The sequence below is a fragment of the Nicotiana attenuata genome, unplaced genomic scaffold, assembly GCF_001879085.1.
Source record: "Nicotiana attenuata strain UT unplaced genomic scaffold, NIATTr2, whole genome shotgun sequence".
Classification (NCBI taxonomy): domain Eukaryota; kingdom Viridiplantae; phylum Streptophyta; class Magnoliopsida; order Solanales; family Solanaceae; genus Nicotiana; species Nicotiana attenuata.
This window is the reverse complement of record NW_017671580.1, coordinates 171,805-193,262: the sequence shown is the minus strand read 5'-3', so window position 1 is coordinate 193,262 and position 21,458 is coordinate 171,805. Positions and strand designations below refer to the sequence as shown.

The window sequence follows — 21,458 nt, the reverse complement described above, 5'->3', positions numbered from 1 at the left end:
TTGAGTAAATGGCCATTTATGTAATGGCATTTATGCTGTGGGCGTTTTGCATAAATAGCCATTCTGAAGAGTTGCACCTCTTCAGATTTCAGCCCAACTTTGGCTATAAATACAACACTATTCTGCTCAGAATTTCACTACGATTTTCTGAGTTTCTTCTCCTTCTTCTGCATACTTTTAGCATCAAACAAAGCAAAAAGTAAGTGTGATTTGCTACCGAATTTTGTGTTCGCTGAAACGCTAGGGTTTGAAGTACCACAACACCAGTGTGTAATTCGTTCTATCCTGGGAGGAAATAATCCATAACCTTGGGTACTAGGAGGGGATTAAATTCCTTAAGGAAACACTGTGAATTCAGTGGGCTCGAATTGGCTTTCTGACATTTCTATTTATGTTCACTTCTGTTTATATTCATTTATATTTCCAGAATTATTTTACAAATACAGTATACTAACAGAAACTTCTATTACCATGAATGCAGTTAAAGTTGTAGTAAATAAAATGTAGTTTTCTAGAAAATAAAATGTGTTCATCCATTTCTTCCTCTATTTCTACATCCTATCAAGAATTTTTACTCTAGAGCTCTTTAGGTTGAATCCTATCAAGAACTTTGGCTTTATAATAACTCCTCCGTAATAATGCTTATTACGAATCTATATTGAAAATCTGTACAGAGAGTATATGCAAATTAGCAGGCCTTTGTTAAATCCAACCTCCTCAATTATGTATTTATTCCTCACGTGCAAAGGAGTTTGTTCTCACGTGCAAAGGAGTACACTTGGCAAGCTTAGAAAATGCCACGTGACTATTTAAAAGTGATAAAATTTACCGTCCATGTTCTATTAGTTTGAAGGGTATATTTAAATCAAAAATAAAACGTTAAGGATATTTTTAGACCAAAAGGTTAACGAAGGGTATTTGCGAACCATTTTCAATACGTGAGAGACATTTTTGACCCTTTTCCGAAATATATATGATTCTTAAATGTAAGAATAGACTTAAGGCCTCTAAATAATGCTTGGCTTTAGCCCCCCAAATGTATTAAGCCGCCCCTGAGCCCTACGCAACTCGAATCCGTATATAGTCGAGCTCCAATACGGATACCGGACACCGGGTGGGAAACCAGAAATAAAAAAATTATGAAATATTCTGAATTTTCTTTGTTGTTGGATTAATATAGGGCAAGTTACATATTGGTTAGTCGGTAAAAAATATTTCTATACGCTAGCCAAATATAGAGACAACAACAACAACAATCCAGTGTGGTGTGGGGAGGGTAGGATGTACGCAGCCTTACCCCTACCCTGGAAGGGCAGAGAGACTGTTTCCGATAGACCCTCGGCTAAAGAAGGGGAGAGAAGTCCTGGTAGCAAGTAATAGCAAAACAATAATTAGAAAACTAAATCGGAGATAGCAACAGATAATATGAAAGGGGTACGGATAACAAGTAGCAGCAAGATAACATATTTAGAAAACTAATTCCAAGGCAGGAAACTACGGAATTACCAATGACAAGTAACAACGAAACGTGACATGCGAATATAGAAAACTAAGGAGAAAAAGGGTACCGAACTATCGCTAATACGATCGAGCTAGAAGACAAAGGGAGATGCACCTTCTACCCTAATCTTCAACCTCCACACAAATATAGAGAAATATGTATATTTTATATTAATATAAACAAAATAAATATTTTGCCGGCTATTATTTTTGGGAGCGGCTATACTGTCTAATTTTTCCTTAATGATAAGGACCTATACCTCATTTAACTCCAAGAATCTTTGTGGCCAATTTATATCAGATTAAATGCAAAAAAAAAAAAAAAGTTCAGTATAGGGACAACTGATTCCATCTTTTGAAATATACTAATATTTTTTTTGGTTGGCTAACTCCTTTTTTTGTTGGTTTTATGAGCTCCTCTAAATATACTCTAAAGCATTCCCAAGCAGCCAACGAGTTGTCACTATCTAGCCCTAGACAATCAAATTCTTTTGTGTGCTAAAAGCAAAAAGGTCAACAGCACGCTTGCCATCTTAAATTCCTTAAATTAGAGGTCCATACAAACAACCTGAATAGTGAAAAGGACTAATTACCGATTTGGTTTGTGGTGAAATAGATATGATCCCTATACCTTTAACTAGTAATGAGCGGGGTTCTCATTAAGTGGACATTACACAATACGAATTCAAATTTAATTGACTCCAATGCAAGTAGTGAACAGCCGATGAGTAAACCCAACCAAAAGAAAGGACTAATATGTTGGGGTCATGTTTCATTTGACTACATTCACAAACATAACCAAGCCAAATTCACTACTCTTCCCTTATATTACGCGGATTCTTCATTTGTCTTTAACATACTCATGACGGAAGAGTGTAGTAGACGTGTGAGTGTTTCATGCGAATTATCAAAAATACACCAAAATTTACCTCACATCAAGTTTTCGACACAACCAGGGGCGAAACTGAACACCCTTCGCGAAAAAATTATACTGCGTATAAGGCAAAAATATTATTTGTTATTGATTAAAAAATAGACTTTGAACACACTTGCATAGTCCACTAACAAAGGGTATTCAAAATTTTAACACTCTTATGGCTTCGCCACCGCACACAACCGTACTGGATATGTACATAAACGAATCCGAACAACATAGCTATTCTCTAAACATAATTCACCAACAAAATGTGCACAAATTGATTTCATAGCCATTTCAATACAAACTTGCAAATCAAAGTGACAATGGTATACAACCTAGTTAAATACCTCTTTGATTTTTTTTTCCCTCCAACACATTAAGAAAATGATACTAATATACTACTAGTACAAATCCTGAAAAAATATGCAGTTAGTAAAAACACACAAAATGAGCAAATATAAATTAAACATAATGAGTTAACTTACATAGTTAACAACAAATTGGACATTGGATCAAACCATTCTCATTACACTCTCCACATTTCACAGTACTCTTCCCATCCTTAGCCAACACTTTCCGACTTCCGCTGCAGTCCATACACATAACAAACCGGATACCGGCACAGCCCTCGCAGGCGGCGACCGCCCTCGGTATCCCATCGAGTAAAATTCCCAATTTGCCCTCCTCTTCCAACTTTACCATTTCATCAGCTCCACCTATCAACCTTCCTTTAACAAATACTAAAGGAACTTTCACCTCTTTTTTACCCATTAGTCCTCTCAATTCCTCCTTATACCCCGAATGCATCGATATATCTCGCTCAAACATCTGTATATCATTCGATTCGAGTATCGCTCTAGCGGTGTTACAATCTTCAAATGTTTTCCTAATACCCCTTAATGTAGTTGTGTAAATCACTACTGCATTTTCACCACCCGGGGGGCATATTTTATCGAATAATTCAAGCATAGATTCTGCTTCCTGCGAATTCCTATTTTTTCGCGAAAGTGGTGTAACAGAAACCATTTTCTTGATCTGTTCTTCTTCTTCTTCGGATAGTTCTTTCTCGAATGCAGCCACGAGCTGTGGATCGAATAGAGGGTTTAAACTTCTCCTCCTCGACGAAATCACAACAGAATCAACCTTCAAACTATCACATTTCAACTCATTCGGACTCTCCTGCTTAGAATTTCTCAATCTTGGTGTCATTTTCCATGGACTTTGCTGCATTTTCTTACTTTCTTTCAAGACATTTTTCGGACTAAAATCCGATCGACCAACAAAATTACCAACCCCATTAGCCTTTCCTTTATTCTCTTTACCTCCAAATTTCTTCAACTTTCGTGGCGAACTCATTTGATTCAAGAACTTTAACGGGCTACTACGAGCATCGATATCACCAAAACCACGTAAAAAACCTCGAGATTTCGGGCTAATTTTGGAATTAGGAACTACTAATTCTTCATCTAGACCTTCCATTAGTTCCCAAGTATTAATAACTTCATGAGATACGTCGCGGGGTGGCGATTTCTTGACTTCTATAACACATTCCTTAATACAAGGAAGTGGATTTTGTGTAAAGTTTTGAACTTTATCAAGATTTAAAGCACCATAAGTACTTGAAGTTAAGGACACAATATGGTGAGTGTAATCTTCACCATTTTTGCATAGAATTTCTTGTTTGAAATCATTTCTGAAGAGTTTGGAAGATACACAACCCATTGATTTTGGGGGGTAGGGGGATTGTGGGGGTGGGTGGGGTGGTGGTTTTTTTTCAGACAAGAATTTGCATTTGGTTGTCGTTTGTTTTTTGAAGGGGAGTTACAGAGGAAAGTGGGAATTTCAGGTTTTTAAAAGTAAAAACATCAACGGTTATCACTGTCCTTATAACGGGCCCCAACGGTCGAAAATTCGAATGAAACTTGTTGGGGTAAGTAAATTTTGTAATAAGTCCTTCATCTTTGCCATTTTATTCTTAATTGCCCTCTCAAATTTCAGCATTTTCTTAGTTATAATTTTAAGGATTTTAAATTATATGCATTGATAATGTAAATATTATTTTAGGTTATTAGCGTAGTTTTGAGTCAAAGGTCTATCGGAACCAACATTTTTATCTCACAAAAAATAGGGGTAAGATTTGCGTTCGCTCCACCCTCCCAAGACTCCACTTGTGGGATCAGGGGCGTCGGATGGAGCTTAAACTAATCGGGTTCAACTGAACCTAGTATTTTTGACGCGGAGCATAGATTTATGAGTTAAAATCACTAAAATTGCAATAAATAATAGATATGAACCCATAACTTTAAAAATATAATAGGTTCAATGTAAAAAAATTTGAAGGTTGAACCCATAAAATTTAAATTTTGAATCCGTCTCTATATGGGATCATACTGGGTATGCAATTGTTGCTATTGTTGTAGTTGTACAGTATTAGTGTAGCTTTACTTCTAATACAGATTAGCTGATATTTTTACTAGGTTAATAATTAATGTTTATCATAAATTTTTACTTGTAATTTCCTTATAGGTAACCTGATTGTACATAAGAATTTTACATCGTTAGAACATAAAACTTAAACTTTAATTTTAATAAATTACCCATTTTTTGAGTATCAACTTGGTTTTCTAGTTATTAGGTTGGACCTTAGCTATTACTAGTATATTAATAATGTAAAATAGACTAGATTTCACCTAGCTTTACAAGAAAAAGGAATGGAATAATCTTTGTTTCTTATTTGTCAAATTTTCATGGATATGATATAAGTTATACCATTAAGAATTTATTATTTTCTTAATGAAATAAAGCTAAAAAAATTCAGAAGAGTACACAAAACTTGAGATATCTTCATTAATTTTTCCTTCCATTTTATTGTGCTTTTACAGGTCAATTAAATAAACCTCGTGAAGCTTAAAGCAAGAGTAAATATTCATTGTCCTACGACATAAATTGTGGAATTATATTCTTCATTTTGTTGATGTTGTATTTTTACCCATTTATGGGAGATATAAATAGCCCTCGTGAATTTGCACGCTCTTTGAAAAGTTAAAAATAGAATAGCCTAAAGTTTGTAGGTGACCTCGAGCTAAGTTCTATAGTTAAGATTTGAAGTGACTTTATTAGGACATGAGATTTGCCTTGACATTTTAGGACTCCAACAACATTTTATGTGGATATTATAAAAGTCAACATTCTTCGAAGCATTGGAACAAGCAGATTGAGCTCATGAGAAGGGACAAAAAAGTTCTCAATTATCAAGAATGTTGTTATAAATATAACCTTTAAAGTTATGAGTTCATTATATTTTTAAGAAAATGGGTCTATAGTATTTGTTACAATCTTAATGAATTTTATAAATAAATTTATGTGTCGTATCAAAAATACTGAGTTCAGATGAACGCGATTGATTTGCCCCTAAATACAACACAAAAATAAAATACTCAGTGTAATCTCTTTTCATCAAAATTTAATCGAAACATATAAGTGAAAATGAAATGACTCTTCAAATAAATCGAATTAACGAGTTTTTGTCTCTCGAATGTCTAACTGATTAATTAATTCTTTATATCGTACTCTTTTTTTTTGACAAATAAGCTAGGAGTCGTTGACGTTTTCCCAAAATTTTCTTCAAACCTCTCTGAGATAAATAGTATTCTTTTGCAATTCTAAATGTGAAGTAAGTCTCAAGTATCTTATTGGTGGTAATGAAATCACAAAAAGGGCCCTCATTGCCTGGGATAAAGTGTGTCTACCTAAGACAGTTGGTGGACTCAACCTAAGCAACCTTCACATCTGGAATACTGCTGCCATTGCCAAAACTTTTTGGGATTTATCTCACAAGAAAGACAAATTGTGGATTAAGTGGATTCATACTGTGTACATCAAGGAGCAGTGCATAAACTCTATGTCTATCCCTATGAATGCAAGCTGGATGGTGAGAAAGATATTGGAAGCAAGGGAGATCATAAATCAGCTGCACAGGACATACTGCATATGGCCTTTTTTTCCTAGGTGCTCATTTTGTCTTAGATAGGAATGGCAGGCTGTCACGCCCCAATCCCGGTCGTGATGGCGCCCAACACTAATGCTAGGCAAGCCCGACCAATTAAATACTCTCAACCCAAATACGCAATCCGTTAACAAGTAATACGATTAAAATAGCAAATATCAAGGTTCCGATCCGAATCCAAATAAAATAGTATGGAAAATAATAACGAATATCCAAACATTCCCCAATAGATCTGGAGTCACGAGTCTAGAGCCTCTAGATATAACAGAGTAATATATCCATAGTAATAAAGAAGTCTAGGATATGGAAAGACAAATGAAATAAAGGGGAGGAGTCGGGTCCTGCGGACGTCAGGTAGCTACCTCAACAACTCCTGAAAATAGACTTCACGAAAACAGCAAACAGCTCCACTAAGTCTCCGGAGCACCTGAATCTGCACACATGGTGCAGGGAGTAAAGTGAGTACTTCCAACTCAGTGAGTAATAAACATATATAATGGCTGAAAGTAAGAAATACCGAAATATTACAATATAAAGCTATAATCAGCGATTCAGCACATTAAACGGTGGAACAACAACAATACCAGGACAAGTAAGACAAATAGGTATAAATGCATGAATGCAATGCAGTGCACATGACCGCTGCGGCGCGCAGCCCGATCCATTTGGGTACTCGCGCTCACTGTGGGGGTTCAGACTCTGGAGGGGCTCCTACAGCCCAAGCGTAATATCATCGTAGCATTTGCTGCGGCGTGTAGCCCGATCCACACTCAGTCTAGATATATATATATATATATATATATATATATATATATATATAATTGTTCATTTTAGTTTCAATTATTAGGAATTATGGAGCTAAGTGTTTAAACCTTTATTTATTTATTAAACATTTCGAGGTAGTGTCTAACTCAGGACTGATATCATGAAATATGCTAAACATCATGGAAGCAGTGATAAGGATCCCTGAAGGATGCAAATGATAGGCACAAAGCCCCAAACATATTCATAAAATCCAAGTAGGATGATTACCAAACAATTTCTAGTCGAGAACACAGTACGAACATCAATCAGAACTGACTAAGTCACAATCCCCGGTCACAATCGACCCCGCACTCATCATAGAGTACGTGTCTCTCCTCAATATAGCGTCACAATGTGATATACCGGGGTTTCAAACCCTCAGGTCATCATCTACATCTATTACTCACCTCAAGCCGGCCACACGTCTAGCTCGCTATGCCTTTGCCTTTCGAATCAACCTCTTCGCACGCCGAATCTGATTAAAACCACAACGAATACATTACAATAGGCTAAAGAAACATAACCCAATCGAAAAGACTCGAAAAATACCAAAATTCACTAAGTTGGCAAAACCCGAGCCCCGGGCCCACTTCTCGAAAAATTACAAAATTTACATCACTGGATTCCTCGTCTCTCTACGAGTCTACACATACCAATTTTACCAAAATCGGAGTTCAAATGCCCTTTCAAAATCCATTTTTACATCACAACTTTCAAGCCTTAGCTTGACCCGTTTTGATGAATTTCCACTGATTTCTATGATAAATTTACCATATACTCAAGTAATTAAGCCAAGGAACTTACCTCCAATCGATTCTCAGTCAAAACCCTCGAAATTTCTCGCCCAAAGCTCTCCAGTCGCTTAAAAATGGTGGAAACTACCTCTTGTTCGTGGATGAAATATAATATTTTAAACCCTTGTGTCAACAGTCGATTTCGCTTCTGCGGTCCCGTTTCCGCTTATGAGGGACCGCTTCTGCGGCCAACATCCCGCTTTTGCGGATTTTCATTAAAAAACCAACGTTCGCTTTTGCGTCTCAAAATCCGCTTATGCGGATCTCCCAGTACCGCTTCTGCGGTTGACAGTCCGCTCCTGCGGACTCGCTTTTGCGGACTATATTCCGCTTTTGCGGAATCTCCTCACCAGGCCACGAACCGCTTCTGCGCTCCTTCACCCTCTTCTGCGGAACCGCTTCTGCGGTCCATTTTTGCAGAAGCGGAAATACCAGATGACAACAACAACAGACCTGAAGCAAACTTCAAAACTCTCGTTTAAACACCCGAACTCACTCCGAGGCCCCCCGGGACCTCAACCAAAAACACCAATACATCCTAAAACCTCATTCAAACTAGTTCTCACCTTCAAAACACATCAAACAACTCTAAAACCATCAAATCACATCGAATTCAAGCCTAAGTTTCTTAAAAACTTCCGAATTACGCATTCGATCAAAAACCCGACCAAAACACCTCCGAATGACCTTAAATTTTGCACACATATCCAAAATCACCTAACGGAGCTACTGCAACTCTCGGAATTCCATTCCGACCATCGGATCAAAATATCACCTATCCACCGGAATTCGCCAAAATGCCTACTTTGCCAATTCAAGCCTAATTCTACTCCGGACCTCCGAAATCACTTTCGATCGCATTCCTAAGTCACAAATCACCTCCCAAAGCTAGCGAATCATCGGAATTCACATCCGAGCCTTCTAACTAATAAGTCAACGTTCAGTTGACTTTTCCAAACCAACCTTCCTTAAAGAGACTAAGTGTCTCATTTCCTATCCAAACCAATTCAATTCAACTCTAACTCACCCGATGCTGATAATAAAACATGAAAGAGCAATAAATGGGGGGAACGGGGCTGTAATACATGAGACGACGGGTTGGGTCGTCACACAGGCGGGGCGGGTTCTGTCTGAACCCGCAAAATTTAAACCCGCCCCGCCCCGCCCCGCATAGAATTTAAACCCGCATTCACCCGCCCCGCACTCCACCCGCGTTCACCCGCCCCTCCCCGCACCCGCAATTTTTTTTATTTATAAAAATTCTTTCTTTTTTAGAAAGCTAGACTTAAATCTGATTTTTTTAACAAAATAATTAATTACATCCAAAATGTTCTTAAATTACCATATTTTGCCTCTAAATCTAGTGATTTTTCCTATAGAACAATTAAACTCCATAACTTATGGAAGTATAAAGTAAATAGACAACTAATAGGAAATGTGCCTCAAATTATTGGTGGGTTTTGTTTGCAAAGGAGGGTTTTTGTGGAAAATTTCTATTACATGAACTACATATAATTCAAATAGAAGAAAAGACTTTATAAAGATCTCTCTATTAGTTTAAAATATTAAATCCCCACCCGCACCCGCATTTTTTTTAAATTTAAAAATTGAACCCGCCCCGCCATGCCCCGCAACCGCAAAATCTCAAACCCGTCCCGCCCCGCTAACGTTCAAACCCGCCCCGCCCCATTGTCATCCCTAACATTAGAGGATAAGACAAGCATCATTAAGCAGATATACCTTCAACTGACTCCAATGTTACCTAAAACTACCTGGAGAAGTCTAATGTGTAGCAATGTTGCCAGAACTAAGGCTATAATCACAATGTGGCTTCAATGCCAAGGAAGGTTACTTACTGTGGACAGACTTAAGAAATGAGGACTCAGTGTAAATGACTCATGTGTGTTATGTCATACTAACTTGGAGACAAGGAATCATCTATTTGCTGAATGTGACTATGCTAAAAGGTTGTGGGGTAGATTGAGTCAATGGGCAAAGGTACAGAACATTAGTAGTTCAACATGGGAGCAACAACTACAGATCATTTGTCAGCACATAAAAGGAAAATCAGCTTTAGCAAAACTTCTCAAGATGATGTATGCTGAATATACACATGCTCTATGGAAAGAAAGGAATCAGAGAATATTTCAAGAAACATTCAGAGATCACACAAGCTTGGCAAGGGAGATGGTCTGCATATGTAATTTTAGAGCTATTGGGAATGTAAAGAAACTAGTGCAAAAGTTGTATTTTTAGCATGGCTCATTGATAGCAATATGGTCTAGTATGCTAAGATAGTATAGTCTTTCCTTGTAAATCTCATGAGAATTAGCTAGCTGGGAGTAGCTAAGCTATGCTTTGTAATGCCTTCACTTTTGGTGATTAATAAAAAAAAATTTAATTACCAAAAAAAAAAAAAGAAATTGAATACTTGAAATTCGACAAATCCTCTCTTTCTTGAGAAATAACTGAAATGACAGAATTTTTTACGATAAAAGAATTTCCCCTTTCTTTATTTTACAGATATGGATTTTGTCGAATTTTATCGATTAGTAATAATAATGCTAGTAATTTGAACGTGGTATATAGACTTAATTTCTTTATGAACTTTTAATTTTATCAATTCCAATAAATTAATCAAATTCAAAATTTGATTCAGATAGGAATCCAAAAAGATTGTAGGTACATTTTTTTCATTCATAAAAGTGACTAATTTAAACCTAAAATCCTAAAATGAAGAAGATTCTGGTGATTCATTTCTAGATCTAATCGATACCTTATTGATTTAGTATCGTCTACTCGAAGTAGATTCGAATGAGATGTAAGACAAAGCATGTGTACATTTATTTACTTTCAGATACTCTATACGAGAATTGAATAGTATAGTATAGGAAGTTCTTTTATCCATACTGCCCCAAACTTGGAAGCCTGACCCAATCCAAAATTCCTTTATTTATTTATCATTATCATTTTTTCTCATCTGTTCTTTTTTTCTCTCTAATCTATCTAGTTCCTTCTTGTACAATCATCTGATGAAGTCTCATCAAATAGCTCTTCCACTAACTAATACTAATATTATCAACTAATCAGAATGTTTGATTATTAGACCATGGTATTTGATTTGCCAAATACATCATTATTTTATACTCTTTCATATATATATATATATATATAGCAACCCAATTTTTATTTTTCACTTTTTTTAAATGGAAATACCTAACTAACCTAAATAATAAGAACTTCCCCCTTGACAATGGTATATGTTGTATATGTAAATCCTAGATGTCAAAATATACAGAATTCCTCTATGAATCTATGAAAGGTATAAAAAAAAATAGGCTAGGCATAAATCGATATGCTGAAATTGAAATAAAAAATAAATAAGAAGAGGAGCCAATTAGATACAAATAATGAATCATAATAGAAATAGAAAATAAAGTTCAGGTTCGAATTCCATAGAATAGATAATATTGATGGGATTGTCTATAATGATAGACAAATGAAAGACTTTCTCAAGATTCTGATTCATCCACTTGAGATTTTAAAATTAAAATAGGTTGGATGGGCTTGCAAATTCACAGTCTCAGTGAATAACTAAACAATTGAATCGGTTCAATTGCATGGTGCCAACGAAATCGAGTGGTAATTCCCATTTTATTGAATTAACCTATCGACGTGCTAGCGGACATTTATTTTGAATTCGATAATTTTTGCAAAGATATTTTGACATATTTATTTATTTTTATTATGAGAATCAATCCTACTACTTCTGGTTCTGGGGTTTCCACGCTTGAAAAAAAAAAGCCCGGGCCGTGTCGTCCAAATCATCGATCCGGTAATAGATGTAGCCTTCCCCCCGGGCAAGATGCCGAATATTTATAACGCTCTGGTAGTTCAAGGTCGATATAGTGTTGGTCAACCAATTAATGTGGCTTGTGAGGTACAACAATTATTAGGAAATAATCGAGTTAGGGTTGTACCTATGAGTGCTACAGATGGTCTAACGACAGGAATGGAAGTGATTGACACAGTAGCTCCTATAAGTGTTCCGATCGGGGGAGCGACTTTGGGACGAATTTTTAACGTGCTCGGAGAGCCTGTTGATAAGTTAGGGCCTGTAGATACTATTACAACGTCTCCTATTTATAGATCCGCGCCCGCCATTATATAGTTGGATACAAAATTATCTGTTTTTGAAACAAGAATTAAAGTAGTAGATCTTTTAGCCCCTTATCGCCGTGGAGGAAAAGCCGGACTATTCGGGGGAGCTCGAGTGGGTAAAACAGTACTTATTATGGAATTGATTAACAATATTGCTAAAGCTCATGGGGGCGTATCCATATTTGGCGGAGTGAGTGAACGTACTCGGGAAGGAAATGATCTTTACATGGAAATAAAGGAATCTGGAGTGATTAATGAAGAAAATATTGCAGAATCAAAAGTGGCCCTAGTTTATGGTCAGATGAATGAATCGCCGGGAGCTCGTATGAGAGTTGGTTTGACTGCCCTAAGTATGGTGAAATATTTCCGAGAATGTTAATGAACAAGACGTACTTCTTTTTATTGACAATATCTTCCGTTTCGTCCAAGCAAGACCCGAAGTATCGGCCTTATTGGGTAGAATGCCTTTCGCTGTGGGTTATCAACCCACCCTGAGTACCGAAATGGGTTCTTTACAAGAAAGAATTAATTCTACCAAAGAAGGGTCCATAACCTCTATTCAAGCAGTTTATGTACCCGCAGACGATCGACCTACCTTGCTCCTGCTACAACATTTGCACATTTAGATGCTACTACCGTACTATCAAGAGGATTGGCTGCCAAAGGTATTGTCACGACCCCGGTTCGCCCTCCGTGAACCATCGTGACGACACCTAGTCCCTGCGACTAGGTAAGACTAATAAATGCGGAAAATAAGCCAATTTGCGGAAGAAAAACAAGTAAAACCAAAAAAATAGTGAATAAAGCAGTGTTTAATAGTGCCGCTCGACATACACCATATCAACTCTTGAATACTAATACTTTTCCCAAAACCCGGAATCTCATGAAATCACAAGCTAAGAATAATACATAGTGCTCTAACTCCAGAATGTCTAAAACAAAGTAAATACAGAAGGGCTGTAACTACAGGAGAGAATGGAGAGAGACTCCTCGGTCTGCGGACGCGGCAGATATACCTCAAAGTCTCCGAAAGATCGCCTCGCCTCAAGGATGGTAAGTCTGAGTAGAGGTAACTGGATCTACACATGAAAAACATGCGCAGGAAGGGCATGAGTACACCACAACGGTACTCAATAAGTGCCAAGCCTTACCTCGGTCGGGTAGTGATGAGGAAGGCCAGGGCCCTACTGAGATTAAATATAATATAAAGGATAACGACAACTGAAAACAGAAACAAGTAATCACGGTAAACAAATACAGCTCAACACAGAGGTAACAGCCGGGGATCTCCCAGGATACCGTCCTGTAGTCCCCAATTATAATATCTATTGGATCTCCCGGGTGCAGTCCCGTAGTCCAACTCATAAATGCGCGGGGATCTACCAGAATACCACATCCGTAGTCCCAAATATAAATACTCAATACTGGGGGAATCTAACAGGTGCAATCCCGTAGTTCCAATGTAAAAGTGCAGGGGGGATCTCCCGGAATACAAATCCGTAGTCCCAAAGTAACATACAGGGGGATCTCCCGGGATACCATCCCGTAGTCCCAAAGTAAATACACTGCAGCAACAAGAAGAATACTCAATTCAATCAAATTTCACACCAAGGTAAAGCAGGTATTTCTAACCTAGCATGCTGCACATAATTCAAATAGGGCAGTAGAACAAATAAGCAGTTAAATCAATTAGGCATGCCTCCCTAAGCTAACAACAGGCTTACTTGCAAGTAGTGTGAACAGGAAAGGAAAACACAATTAAAAGTACTTAATGGAAACCAGATTTTTCAACAATTAGCACAAGTACGCACTTATCACCTTACGTACAAGGCATTTCGATTAACAAATATACCAAATCCTAAGAGGAAGGTCCCCCACACAAGGTTAGGCAAGCCACTTACCTCGAATCAGCTCAAAAATCAACCCGAAACCACGTTCTTGCTATGAGTATTCGACTCCAAATGACCCAAATCTATTCAATTCAATTGCATAATATAAATAATACTTCAAGTAACTAATTCTACAAATAAATCTAAGCTAATGCGCGAAATTAGGTGAAATGACCAAAATATCCCTCAGGCCCACGTCTTGAAATTGGATAAAAATTATATTTTTAGAATCCTCATACTCTCACGAGTTCATGCATACCAAAATTATCCAAATCTAAGGTCAAATTCCCCATCAAAATTCGAATTCTAGGTCTAAGAACCTTCTTCCCATTTTTTCTCAATTTTCATCTCCAAATCCGAATTCAAATGACAAAACTAAGATAAGATTAATGGAATATAACTAGAAAGTAATAAGGAATCGTTACCCAATGATCTTCTCTTCAAAAACCTTACAAAATCGCCTTACCCCGAGCTCCAAATTTGATTTTTTCAAGTTTTGAACAAAACCCTCGATTCTGCCCCTTTTCTGCCCAGTAAAATCGCATCTGCGGTCCTGGGACCGCACCTGCGGTCCGCTTCTGCAGAGCCAAGGTCGCACCTGCGACTACTCACTTAAATCAGTTTTCCGCTTCTGCGACACACTTTCCGCACCTGCGGTATCGCAGGTGCGTTAACCTTCTCGCACCTGCGGCTCTTGGAGCTGTGCCAAATTTTCGCTTCTGCGGTCCAATAGCCGCTTTTGCGGCCCCGCACCTGCGGTCCCAAACACGCAGGTGCGGTTATGATAGGTTCAGCAATGCAAAAATCTTTCTAAGTCCAAATTCAACTTCCGTCAAGTACCCGAAACTCACACGAGGCCCCCGGGACCTCAACAAAAAACACAAACAAGTCTAATACCACTGCCCAAACTTATACCAATCCTTAAAACACCTAAAACAACATCGAAACACCAATTTAACATCGAATTCAAGCCTAAGAACTTCAAAACCTCAAAATTACGCTTTCGATCAAAAAGTCTATCAAACCTCGTCCGAATGACCTGAAATTTTGCACACACATCACATTCAACACTACGGAGCTACTCCAACTTCCGGAATTCCATTCCGACCCTCGGATCAAAATATCATTATCGAACCGGAAACTTCAAAAATCCAACCTTCGGCATTTCAAGCCTAAATTAGCTACGGACCTCCAAAGTGCAATCCGATCACGCCCCTAAGCCCGAAATCACCCAACGAAGCTAACGGAACCATCGGAATTCCATTTCGAGGCCGTCTTCACACTGTTCCGACTACGGTCAAATTTCCAACACTTAAGCTCTCATTTAGGGACTAAGTGTCCCAAAACTCTCCGAAACTCAAAACCGAACATCCCGGCAATTCAAAACAGCAAAAATGAACAAGGGGAAAGCAGTTAATAGGGGATCGGGCGTAAATTCTAAAAACGATCGACCGGGTCGTTACATCCTCCCACACTTAAACATTTGTTCGTCCTTGAACAAGCATAGAGACATACCTAAAGTAGTGAAAAGATGAGTGTAACGGCTGCGCATATCCTGCTCGGTCTCCCAGGTCGCCTCCTCGACCGCCTGACCCCGCCACTGAACCTTCATAGATGCAATGTTCTTTGACCTCAGCTTTCGAATTTGCCTGTCCAATATCGCCATCGGCTCCTCAACATAAGATAGATCCTTGTCCAACTGGACCGAACTGAAATCCAACACGTGCGACGGGTCACGGTGATACCTCCGGAGCATCAAAACATGAAATACCGGATGAACTCCTGCCAGGCTGGGAGTTAAGGCAAGCTCATAAGCAACCTCCCCAACACGCCTCAAAATCTCAAAAGGGCCAATAAACCTCGGACTCAACTTCCCTTTCTTCCCAAATCTCATAACGCCCTTCATAGGCGAAACCCGAAGCAGAACCCGCTCTCCAACCATATAGGAAACATCCCGAACCTTCTGGTCCGTATAACTCTTCTGTCTGGACTGGGCTGTACGGAGTCTATCCTGAATCACCTTAACCTTCTCCAAGGCATCCTGTACCAAGTGTGTGCCCAATAATCTAGCCTCACCCGGCTCGAACCAACCCACCGGAGATCTACACCGCCTACCATATAAAGCCTCATACGGTGCCATCTGAATGCTGGACTGATAGCTGTTGTTGTAGGCAAACTCTGCCAATGGCAAGAACTGATCCCAAGACCCTCCAAACTAATCACACACGCACAGAGCATATCCTCAAGAATCTGAATAGTGTGCTCAGACTGTCCATCCATCTAAGGGTGAAATGTTGTGCTTAGCTCCACCCGAGTACCCAACTCATGCTGTACGACTCTCCAGAATCGCAATGTGAACTGAGTATCTCTGTATGAAATGATGGAAACTGGAATACCATGCAGACGAACATCTCCCGGATATAAATCTCCGCCAATCGCTCCGAAGAATAGGTAGTACACACAGGAATGAGATGCGCGGACTTGGTCAGCCAATCCACAATAAACCAAATGGCATCGAACTTCCTCAAAGTCCGTGGGATCCCAGATACGAAGTCCACGGTGATCCGCTCCCACTTCCACTCTGGAATCTCTATCTGTTGAAGCAATCCACCCGGTCTCTAGTGCTCATACTTCACCTGCTGACAATTAAGGCACCGAGCTACAAATCCAACTATATCTTTCTTCATCCGCCTCCACCAGTAGTGCTATCTCAAATCCTGATACATCTTCGCGGCACCCGGATGAATGGAATACTGCAAACTATGGGCCTCCTCCAGAATCAACTCCCGAAGCCCATCAACATTGGGTACACAAATCCAACCCTGCATCCACAATATCCCATCATCACCAATGGTCACATCTCGAGCATCGCCATTCAACACCCTTTCCTTGAGGACAAGAAAATGAGGGTCATCAAACTGACGCTCCCGGATACGTTCGAACAAGGAAGACCGAGAGACTACGCAAGCTAGAACCCGACTAGGCTCCGAAAGGTCCAACCTCACGAACTGGCTGGCTAAGGCCTGAACATCCATCGCCATAGGCCTCTCTGCCACTGGTAAATAAGCCAAACTCCCCAAACTCTCTGTCCGGCGGCTGAAAGCATCGGCCACCACATTGGCCTTGCCTGGGTGATACAAAATAATGATATCATAATCCTTCAGTAGCTCTAGCCATCTCCTCTGACGCAAATTAAGGTCCTTCTGCTTGAACAGATGCTGCAAACTCCGGTGATCGGTATAAATCTCATAAGGCACACCGTACAAATAATGATGCCAGATCTTCAAGGCGTGAACAATAGCAGCTAATTCAAGATCATGGACAGGATAATTCTTCTCATGTATCTTCAACTGTCTGGATGCGTAGGCAATCACCCTACCGTCCCGCATCAATACCGCTCCAAGGCCAACTCTAAAGGCTTCACAATAGGCAGTATAAGACCCCGAACCGGTAGGTAATATCAAAACTAGGGCTGTAGTCAAAGCTGTCTTGAGCTTCTGAAAGCTCTCCTCGCACTCTTCCGTCCACTGGAAGGGAGCACCCTTCTGGGTCAGTCTGGTCATAGGTGCTGCAATAGATGAAAAACCCTGAACAAATCGATGGTAATAACCCGCCAAGCCAAGGAAACTGCAGATCTCTGTAGCTGAGGATGGTCTGGGCCAACTCTGCACTGCCTCCACTTTCTTTGGATCCACCTGAATACCCTCACTCGAGACCACGTGACCCAAGAACGCTACGGAATCCAACCAAAACTAACGTTTCGAGAACTTAGCATATAGTTTCTTTTCTCTCAAGGTCTGGAGCACTGTTTTCAGGTGCTGCTCATGATCTTCCCGACTCCGGGAATATACCAGAATGTCATCAATAAAGACAATCACGAATGAGTCGAGATATGGCCGGAAAACACTGTGCATCAGATGTATGAAGGCTGCTGGGGAATTAGTCAGTCCAAATGACATAACAAGGAACTCGTAATGACCATACCGAGTCCTGAAGGCAGTCTTCAGGATATCTGGCTCCCAAATCTTCAACTGATGATAGCCTGAATGCAAGTCAATCTTAGAAAACACACAAGCACCCTGTAACTGATCAAACAGGTCATCAACGAGGCAAAGGATAACAGTTCTTCACTGTGACCTTGTTCAACTACCGATAATCAATACACATACGCATAGAACCATCCTTCTTCTTCACAAATAAGACAGGAGCACCCCAAGGTGATACACTGGGCCGAATGAAACCCTTATCAAGTAATTCCTGCAACTGCTCCTTCAACTCCTTCAACTCAGGAGGAGCCATACGGTACGGAGGGATAGAAATGGGCTGAGTGCCCGGTAACAGATCAATTCCAAAAATTAATATCTCTATCGGGCGGCATGCCCAAAAGATCAGCTGGAAACACATCAGAGAAATCCGGTACTACTGGGACTGAATCAACAGAAGGGGTATCCATATTGATATCTCTCACATAAGCTAGATACGCATCACACCCTTTCTCAACCATACGCTGAGCCTTAACGAATGAAATAACTCTACTGATAGTGTGATCTAAAGCACCCCTCCACTCAACACGCAGTACACCTGGCATAGCCAGAGTCACGGTTTTGGCATGACAATCAAAAATAGCATAATGGGACGACAACCAGACCATGCCCAAGATAATATCAAAATTAACTATGCTAAGTAACAATAAATCGGCTCTGGTCTCAAAACCACTAAGAGCAACCAAACACGACCGATAAATGCGGTCCACAACAAGAGAATCTCCTACAGGAGTAGAAACATAAATAGGGGAACTCAAAGAATCCCGAGATACACCCAAATGCAGAGCAAAGTAAGAAGACACATAAGAATAAGTGGAGCCTGGATCGAATAGAACCGATGCATCTCTGTGACAGACCAAGATAGTACCTGTGATGACAGAATCAGAGGCGACAACCTCAGTACGGGCAGGTAGAGCATAGTATCTGGCCTGGCCTCCCCCTCGAGGGCAACCTCTACCTCTCTGACCTCCACCTCTAGCTGGCTGGGCATGTGGGGTAGCAAATGGTGCTGGGATTATAGCCTGAGAACTCTGCGGGGCATGCTGTGGCTGAGAAGTCTATGGAGGTGCACCCCTCCTAAGTCTGGGGAAATCCCTCACCATATGGCGTGTGTCACCACACTCAAAACAAGCTCTGGGAGGACGTGGCGGTTGTGACTGGCTCAGGCCAGGTCAGCTGGACTGACCACTGGAAGCACCCCGTGCAGGAGGCACACTAGATACTGGAGGTGCATAATAAGGCTCCTGAGGCCTAGGTGGAGCTGGGATACCACTGGCTGCTGGAAGAGCTGAATGAACGGGGCGACTCATATAACCCCTACCATGAAGACCTGCAGCGGGGGCACGAGCACCAAAATATGGCCCGACTCTTGAGACCTCTTGGCCTCCCTTTCCTCTCTATCCCTAGCATGCATACCCTCAATCCTCCTAGCAATGCTCACCACCTGCTGATATGAAATATCCATCTCTAACTCACGAGCCATGCTAGACCTGATGCTGGGAATAAGCCCCTCAATAAACCAGTGAACCTTCTCGCGAACCGTAGAGACCAAAGCTGGTGCATGTCTAGCCAAGTCGGTGTAACGGATAGCATACTCCGAGACAGTCATAGTACCCTGGCGCAAATGCTCAAACTCTGCGCGCCAGGCGTCCCTGAGACTCTGGGGAACATACTCTCTCGTGAACATATCTGAAAACTGAGCCCAAGTCAGGGAAGCTACCTCATCCGGACTGTCTAACTCATAAGAAAACCCCCACTGATAGGCGGCTCCTCGAAGCTGTAAGGTAGTGAAGGAAACCCCGCTCGATCCTGATATGCCCATAGTACGGAGGATGCGGTAACACTCCTCAAGAAATCCAAGGGAATCATCTGAGGCTAACCCGCTAAATGTAACAGGCTGATACTTCTTGAACCTCTCAAGCCTGTTTTGCTCCTCCTCTGAAACTACTGCCCTCTCCTCGGGCTGAGCTGGGGATACCGACTGTACAGGAATAACCTCTGGGACCTGATCAACATACACTCACTGCTCAAGAGTACGGGCGGCGGGAGTCTGTGCTCCTCCCCCGGCTTGGGATGTAGCTGCAGCAAGAGGAAGCAACCCTGCTTGAGCTAGAGTGGTGTACATAGTCATAAACTGCGCCAGAGTCTCCTTGAGTGCTGGAGTAGTAATGGCGGATGTATCAGGTGTCTGGACTCCGGCTGGTACTGCTGGTGGCACCTCGGTGGCAGCTCGCACGAGTGCTCTGGCTGCACCACGAGCACGTCCTCGGCCTCTACCTTGGCCCCGGCCTCTGACGGCTCTAGTAGGGGGTGCCTGATCCTATCGGGTAGCACGTGTCCTCACCATCTGTGAGAGAATAGAAGACAAAAGTTTAGAATTGTGAGATCAAAAATCTCGCACGACAAGGAAATCAAATGAAGTGGAACTTTCCTAACAGTTACATAGCCTCTCGTAGATAAGTACAGACGTCTCCGTACCGATCTGCGAGAATCTAATAAACCGGCTTGTGATTCATGACTCCAATGATTCTAGAGCTCTGATACCAACTTGTCACAACCCTGGTTCGCCCTCCGTGAACCATCGTGACGGCACCTAGTCCCTACGACTAGGTAAGCCTAATAATGCGGAAAATAAACCAATTTGCGGAAGAAAAACAAGTAAAACCAAAAAAATAGTGAATAAAACAGTGTTTAATAGTGCCGCTCGGCATACACCATATCAAATATCAAATACTAATACTTTTTCCAAAACTCGGAATCTCATGAAATCACAAGCAAAGAATAATACATAGTGCTCTAACTCCAGAATGTCTAAAACAAAGTAAATACAGAAGGGCTGTAACTACAAGAGAGAATGGAGAGAGACTCCTCGGTCTGCGGATGCGGAAGATATACCTCGAAGTCTCCGAAAGAACGCCTCACCTCAAGGATGGTAAGTATGAGTAGAGGTAACTGGATCTGCACATGAAAAACATGCACAGGAAGGGCATGAGTACACCACAACGATACTCAATAAGTGCCAAGCCTGACCTCGGTCGGGTAGTGACGAGGAAGGTCAGGGCCCTACTGAGATTAAATAAAATATAAAATTCGACAATGTAGAACAAAGTAGTATAAATGAGTACAGCAGTAAGAATAACACAGGATATAAAGGATAACGGCAACTGAAAACAGAAACAAGTAATCACGGTAAACAAATACAGCTCAACGCAGAGGTAACAATCGGGGGATCTCCCAGGATACCGTCCTGTAGTCCCCAATTATAATATCTAGTGGATCTAAGGTCATATTCCCTATCAAAATTCGAATTCTAGTTCTAAGAACCTTCTTCCCATTTTTTCT

At 40.6% G+C, this 21,458-nt stretch overlaps 1 protein-coding gene across 1 annotated transcript; it reads right to left on the bottom strand.

Moving 5' to 3' along the window:
* Positions 1-2,688: 2,688 nt before the first annotated feature.
* On the bottom strand, positions 2,689-4,247 carry LOC109209090 (uncharacterized protein At3g28850). The gene has a single exon (XM_019372271.1). The coding sequence runs from the start codon at positions 4,139-4,141 to the stop codon at positions 2,909-2,911; it is 1,233 nt and encodes a 410-aa protein (XP_019227816.1). The 5' UTR covers positions 4,142-4,247; the 3' UTR covers positions 2,689-2,908.
* Between the last annotated feature and the right edge of the window lie 17,211 nt (positions 4,248-21,458).

Excerpts from the sequence above, each read along its gene's own strand:
- LOC109209090 (XM_019372271.1), bottom strand. The coding sequence starts at position 4,141 with ATGGGTTGTGTATCTTCCAAACTCTTCAGAAATGATTTCAAACAAGAA.